Genomic DNA, 7,470 nt, shown 5'->3' with positions numbered 1-7,470 from the left:
TATCTTATCCTCACCTGAGGACATTTTCATTTGCTTTTGAGCAAGAGAGAGAGATGCTATTCTTTCTGATAATACTTACATTTTGGCTGTAATGTTCATTTCATTATTAAAACACTTAATTTAATTATTATATTGTATGCTGGTATGCCATTTTATTATTTGTTTTCTACATGTCCCTTCTGTGTTTTGTTCCTCTGTTTCATTTTTCTTGACTTTTTTGGATTTTAAAATATTTTTTAGAATTCCATTTAAACTTTCTATTTAACATTTTAGCTATGTTTATGTGTTTAGTTATCTATTTTGCATTTTCCTTTTGTTACATAAAAAACATATGACCATGTTTTCTATCCTCTTCATTATAGTGCATTATATATGCTATATCTATATACATTATAAATCCTACAAGATAATGTTATAATTTTTGCAATAAACAGTTACATAATTTATAAAGATATTAAAGGGAAAGAGGAAAATATATAGCCCTTTGTATTCACCCATATATTAGGTGAATATATCTTTATTCCTTTTTTAGGATCTGAATATCATTTTCCTCATGTTGAAGAATTTGTGATTTTTGTAGTTTATGACTGAAAAGCATGAATTTTTAGCATTTTATGTGAAAAGATCTTGGTTTTGCCTTTATTTTTAAAGGATATTTTAGCTCTATGTAGAATTCTGGGTTGATTTTTTTTAAAGCACTTAGTATGTTACTCCACTGTTCTAGTTTCCATGGTTTCTGATGAGAAGGCATTGATTCCGATACATAACCACATTTTTTCTTGTTACTTTTAAGAGATAATGTTTAGTTTTGGATTTCAACAATTGAACTCTGCTTTATTTTACCTTATTGTTAGCTTCTTAATTTTTTTCTGTTTGTTGTTGATTTAGTATCTAAAAACGTAATTTTCTCACTTGTCTCTTTCATAAGTTTGTAAAATTTTAGCCATTATATTTTCAAATATTTTTCTGATCAATTATCTTTCCCATTCTTTTTCATCTATTATAATTTTATTTATATTTGTGTACAGATGACACCATTTGATGTCCCTGGTGCCTCCATTCAATTTTAAAACAGTTATCTTGTTCTAAAAATTTTAATTACAATTATTAATTTTTATTGATCTATCTTCAAATTAACGTACTCTTTTTTGGTCATATTCATTTAGCTAAGTCCTTCCAGTATTATTTTATTTCAAAATTATATTTTTACTTCTCAAATTTTCCTTTTATATCCTCACAAAAATTTCCCACTTTTCTACTGATGTAAATATTCATCGGTTAAAAAACATATTTTCTTTTAGTTTATTGGGAACCATTATAATTTCTATTTTAAAATAGTTATCTGTTAGTTTCAACATCTTGTTTATTTTGTGGTCAGACTGGATTAATTTTTTTCTTTTTCTTTCTTCTTCTTTTTTTGTCACTTGAGAATATTCTCCAGGAGGCATTATATCTTTTGTCTTACTTGTCATTTTCTTGCCTGTGCTGGAACTGCAAACTCTGCTTTGTGCGTGGCAGCTCTGGTCTCAACACACGTCCGTGAGTCTGTTTAAGACCAACATGGAGAAAAAACTATCACATACATAATGCCCCCTTATCATTCAGAATTCTACAGAATTCCCTTCTGTAGACCCAAGTTTCCTTTTGGCACACTTTAATTCTGCTTGAAAATATTTATTTTAATATTTCTTATGAGGAAGTTCTTATGTTTTTACTCTGTAAATTTACTAAGTAAATTCTCTCTGTTGTTGTTGGTCTGCTAGAATCTGTCTGCCTTCATTTTTAAGGTATTTTTGCTGGGTATATAACTATAGCATAATAGGTTTTTTGTTTGTTTTTAAGTGTCTTTACTTTGAAATGGCATTCACTTGTCCTCTGGATTGAATGGTTTTAATTGAGAAGTCTAAAATTAGTCCTTCTTTTTCACTGTACATGTGTCTTTCTTATTCTGTTTTTGCCTTCAATTTTTAATTGTGATATGCCTTGCTGTGTTTACCTTACTTGCAGTTACTCTGGTTTATCCTATAAAGTTTATTGAGTTTTTGTTGGATATGTAGGTTTGTAGTTTTTACCAAATTTGGAAAATAATTGGCCTTCATAGTTTCAAATATTTGTATCCACTTTTTCTTGTAGAACTTGTATCTATGTCTCACTTCTTGAATTATCCTACAGGCCACTGATTTGTTGTTCTTGTTGTCCTTTATTTTCTCTTTGTGATTTAATTCATATTGTGATTTTTTTCTCTGTAACTTTCATCTCTACTGTAGTGTCTTAATGGTCACTGATATTTTCTTCATTAACTAATCAATTAATCTCAGATATACCATTTTCCTTTCAGATATATAATTTTTATTTATAGAATTTATATTTTGTTTTTTGTTATATCTTCAATTTATATTTCTATTACATTAATATAGTTCTCTTCATCTTTGGACAATGTCTGATATTTCATAATAGAGGTTTTAAAATGTTGTTAGCTGATTCCATCATCTCTAATATCTGAGTTATGGATCACATTTTCCTACTTCTTTATATTTCAGTTATTATAATAATTAGATAGCATATATTGTGAGTTTTACTTTGTCAAGTGATGGTTTTTGTCATCTTTTAAAATATGTGTTACACTTCGATAAGTTACTAATGACAGATTGATATATAAGGGGTCTGCTTTAAAGCATTTGAAGGTGAGGTATGGAGTTGCCTTTACTCCAGATGTGGGTTAGCTCCACTCCTTGCATGTGCCCTACCTGTGTTCTCCTCCAAAGGCTGAGTGTCAACAAGGACTCTTGAACTCTGTTTATTTAAATATATTGTATATGGCAGGAGAGTAAGTCCAAGGCCAGTTACTCGGGAGTGGGAAGATGCTTTATATTAAAGATATAAAGCATTTTGAAATCATTATATGATATTCCCATGTGTAAAAGTCATTAATAATCAAAATATATTTAGACATAAATGCAAAATTATAATAAATACAGTACTAAGTACTGTATTTTCTCTAATTTCCGTAAGCACTGATGTTATTATTAGATAATAACTTCTAAACTACATTATTACTATAAAAAAACAAGCAAAAGGTAAATTTAGGTTTAGTTATATATACACTACTTGATCTTTAAATTTTGAAAATCCTCAGAGTGTTTTTGTTTTTTCTGTTTTTGGTTGAATCACTTTTTCAAAGCCTAGCTAAGTCCTACGTACAACCACTTTAAACCACACTGATAAAAGTATTAAAATATTAAATAGACTTGCAGCACTTAAGAATTTCTAAATGATTTGTAACAATTTTGTGATTTTTCTTTTTCTTAATCTTCAACACTACATTGGTCATTCAGTCTGGTGCCAAGGATCACCATACTAACTTAGTTTATAATAGCTTGAATACTGATTCAGATCTCAAAATTGATCAGTTTAAGATTTTGACCTTTTCAGTTATTAACCCTATATTTGTGATTCAATTATTTCATCAACTTACTTCATTATATTAAGACAGGTGGTATTTGTTTACCAATTCCTAGATTCTCTTTCATTCATAATTAAAATGTGTACAAATCTTATACAGGCAAATGGATACAGAAGATACTCAGACCTCTTAAATACTTATTGGCAGAATTTAGGTCCTTAAAGACAGCGATTGTGAGGAATTTCATTCTGACTAGCAGCTATGTTTAATAAGAATTACTTTGAGGTTATCCACACATGTATATTCACCATGTCATATATAAGCCAGCAGGTGGCAAACTTGAGATTTTTTTGTACTCTTGCTCTTGTTGAAGATGTATTAAACAGTGTATCAGTGGATCTCATAAACAGCTCTTTTGGTGCACCATGGCATAGGAAAAATTAAACCTTCTCTAGTTGTAGAGCCACTGGCATTTGGACAGCAATGTACTCATTATAATTTTCTCTTGAGTTACTATTTTATCCTATAATTCTTTCTCAAATAGTTTTGGGAGACAGAGGATGCCAGTTTGAACTATTGTGTGCTGTGATATCACTGATTTAGAGTGAATATTAGCTTCTCTTGCATTTACTTTGGGGGAGATCTTTATATCATCTATAAGGTCATGCAATATACATATTTTGTCTCCCAGAACAGGTAATGCAATATGCTTTTTGAAGTTTTAACAACACTGACCCTCATGTTTTTTTTAACACAAAATGGTAATTTCTTCTGTAGGTAATAATTGTTTTAATTTTATTCCTGTAGATATTTATGTTTTAGTGTGAGTTGCTCGTAGTCATTGATACATGAAGATGAACTTAATTTCTTTCATGTTCATTTGATTTTCAAAAGTTTTAGATTTTTTACCAATACTAAAGGATCAATCAAGATTGCTTATATTGAGGCATATGATTAGGCCTTGGGGTATTTAAGTAAACATAGTTCTATCACATTCAGAGGTAATAATTTAACCATAATATATGATTTACCCATTTCTTTCCCTGTGTGAAAGTCATCTATTTTTATCATTACCTCTGTGTTCTCTACAATATTCCTTTCCCTTCCTGTAGGTACCTTCCTTCCTATACATCTGCAGTCTATTTTAACAATAGCTACAGCTTGTTATTTTCTTCCTAGTGGGAAATACTTTTTTTTTTCATAAAAGGACAGCAATGACTAAAGACAAACCCAAATTAGGTACTGAGATGCTTCATGATTTCTACATATAAACTGGATCATTTAGATGACTTCTACAAGATTTAAATAAAATAAACTATGCTTCATTAAAGGCAAAACTATTTGAAATATTCTAACAATTGGCTACTTGATAGATTGAGTGTTTAAGAAGTAGAAAGTGACTTCACTAATCATTCAAAATCAAAGTTTTCGTCGTTCTCCACACAGTAACCAAAGATTCTTTAAGACCTAATAATTTATAATTCTTCCTTTCTTGCCTTTTTACTTCTAAGGGAAGAAGACTTAAATTTTAAAAAATATACCTAATGTAGATATATCATAAGGAAAGTAAATTATGGTGTAAAATTGAATTTAACTATGACACAAGCCCTGAATCAAATTTGAAAAAAACTGAAACTGCCACTTAGGCTATAGATTGTGCACCACTCAGCTTTAGTGTTCTCCTCGTTGGGACTCTAAAAAAGAAGCTTCTAAATCAGGAAGGTGCGTGCACAGGCACCAGTTTGCATATATTCAGAGGTCAAAATACCCTGGTCTTGTTAATGTGCCCTAACTCAATCCTCCTGTGTGGTTCTGTTTCCTGTCAATCCATGTCCAAGTGGGGAACCCGGTTTTGGGGAGAGATGATACCCCAAACACCTCATTCCCCTACTTCCTGAGTCTCCTGGAGGAATTACCTTGTGATTTTTCATGGGGTAAAATCAGGGACCTGCAAACAGGGTCCCCACACATAGATTTGCAGACATCTATAGTTGCGTATGCATCAGCCTACAATACACAAATCCCCAAGTCAAGGAGGCCCCCTGCCCTAATGATCCTGAGGAGGGCACAATGTCGTAAACAATTGTGCATTGTGCCAGATTTTGGTTTTGTGTCCTTTCCAATGTAGTACTTAAATGTGCACATCTCTTGGAATTCCAGTGAGAACACATGGTCCCAGTCCTGCATGGTCTGGCAACGCATCCCGGAATGTGGAGCAAGGGGACAGGAAGGGTCTGCCGGCCACATCCCCACCTAAGTGTGGCCCCAGCTAATCGCTTGTCCCCCTCCACCAAAACAAGGAAGGAAACGGGGTGGGGGGGTGGACACGTTTTATGAGCATTCTTGAGTCTAGCTCTTCAGAGAGAGGCGTTCCTTGGTGAATTTAAGAGTTTGGCCTGGCTCCATTCCCTGCTCGCTCTCTGCCTTTCTTTGCCCACCGCACCCCCACCCCGTGTACACGCAGGTAAGTTTTACACAGAATGAGTCCGGCGTTGACGTAGGTATCCCTTTCCCTCCCACCCGGATAGAAGCCCAGGAGGGAGCGAGTAAGGGAGATGCGGAGGTGGGGATCGCTTGTGTCACGGAGGTTAGGGTCCCTAGGCGAGACCAATTAAGGGCCACCCAGGAGTATTGGTTCTAGACCCACAAATAGACCAAGCTTTTCCCTCCTCCGTCACCCTCTTAAATCCTGATGAGGTCACTGCGATGAGAGAGTCAGATCAAGAGAGTTGGGGGGAGGAAGAGGACAACGAGGGAGAAGAAACCCAGACGGGAAAAGGCCGTCAGACAAGGTCGCTTTTCTGGCGACACAGCAACCGCGAGGCGCGTGGTGCTGAATAGCACCCGCCTGCTCAGCCTGGGGACCGAAGGGCTCGCGCAGAAGCGCTTGGTGTGGCCGCAAAAACAAAGGAGACCAGCGGGAGCGGGAGAGGCAGGCGCGGAGCAGCTCGGCTCTGCACCTCCGGGAAGCCAAGCTCATCTCCGTCCTCGGCCGGGGAAGGAAGGGGAGCCTGACTGTTGGCAGGAGGAGGTGGGAGCGGGGTTTCCCGCGGAGACGCGGGACGCGGCAGAACTCTGGACAGCGCCGCGCGAGCGTGGACTCGGAGCCCCGGGCCGGGCCAGCTTCTCCACTCCTCTTCGGAAGCCCTGCGACCCGGTCCCTCCCCGCTCCCGGACTCCGACCCCCGATCCTCCCACGATCCCGGTCTGGACGTGCCAGGGGGCGGAGCGGCTCCTTTGCCTTTGGCCGGGCCAGGAAAGAGGGTCTCCGGTTCTGGAAATCCAGTCCTAGCGGATAATGCTTCACTGGTGAAGAAAGAAAAGTTTTGGGGTCTGGTAGGGGGAGGAAGGGGTAAGGAGGATAGTGGAAGAAAGAAGGTGGATGGTTGGTTTCCCACTCTGACCTGGAAGGAATGATGACCGAGGAAGAATGTGCACCAGCGGCCAGATCATTGGGAGCCTCTTGGTGCTCTCCGTGCTGGAGATAGGGCTGGGGGTGTCCAGCGTGGCCGTGGGGGCGGTCAGCTTCAGCCTGGCCCTCCGACAGCACAAGCCGCAGCTCGGAGACTCGTCCCCGGTATGGAGCGGGGTGTGTGTACGTTGAGCCATTTCACTCTCTTTACCTCTTTAAGGTGATGGGCAGTGTGCGTGCGTTAGTCACCCCTCCCTGGGGAAGAAAAGCATAAATCTCCTCTGGCTTGCGTGTAGGTTCGTGTTGGCAGGGTATGCCTCTTGATGTTGCCCTTTTATTTAGCACACTAACTGTTCTCTTTTCTTTTTAATAACTTGGCTTAAGACCAAATTAATGCCTTTGTTGAAAGTTGGGGAGGGGACAGTTTTCACCAGCTGCGTCTGCAAAAGACTGCCCAGGGGTGCTGACGAGGGGTCACACCTGTCAAGGGCAGACTCAGCGTCTTGTTTCTTTTACAAGGGAAATCAAAATGAGAGTGTTGTTACATCATTTTCTTGTACCCGGAACAAGCAAGGATGGAGTTATGCATTTATTTTTGTGTACACTGAAGGAAACACCAGTATGACAAAAAGAGAACTATGGTGTGGGTGTGAAA

General features: G+C 37.6%; 1 protein-coding gene across 4 annotated transcripts in view; it reads left to right on the top strand.

Annotated features, from left to right (window-relative positions):
• The first annotated feature begins 5,931 nt into the window (after positions 1 to 5,931).
• Positions 5,932 to 7,470, top strand: part of TMEM196 (transmembrane protein 196) — a 51,981-nt gene continuing 50,442 nt past the window's right edge. For 2 of the 4 annotated variants that reach the window (XM_037056293.1, XM_037056291.1), the window contains exon 1: positions 5,932 to 6,980. In XM_037056293.1, coding sequence (XP_036912188.1) covers positions 6,834 to 6,980 — 147 coding nt within the window. In that variant the 5' untranslated portion in view covers positions 5,932 to 6,833. Of the gene's footprint in view, positions 6,999 to 7,470 lie in introns of all 4 variants that reach the window. The other 2 variants (XM_037056292.1, XM_037056290.1) reach the window with 1 other exon arrangement.

Source organism: Sturnira hondurensis, unplaced genomic scaffold, assembly GCF_014824575.4.
Source record: "Sturnira hondurensis isolate 20B ecotype Veracruz unplaced genomic scaffold, ASM1482457v3 Scaffold0008897, whole genome shotgun sequence".
In the NCBI taxonomy this organism is placed as follows: Eukaryota; Metazoa; Chordata; class Mammalia; order Chiroptera; family Phyllostomidae; genus Sturnira; species Sturnira hondurensis.
This window is presented reverse-complemented; position numbering and strand designations above follow the sequence as displayed.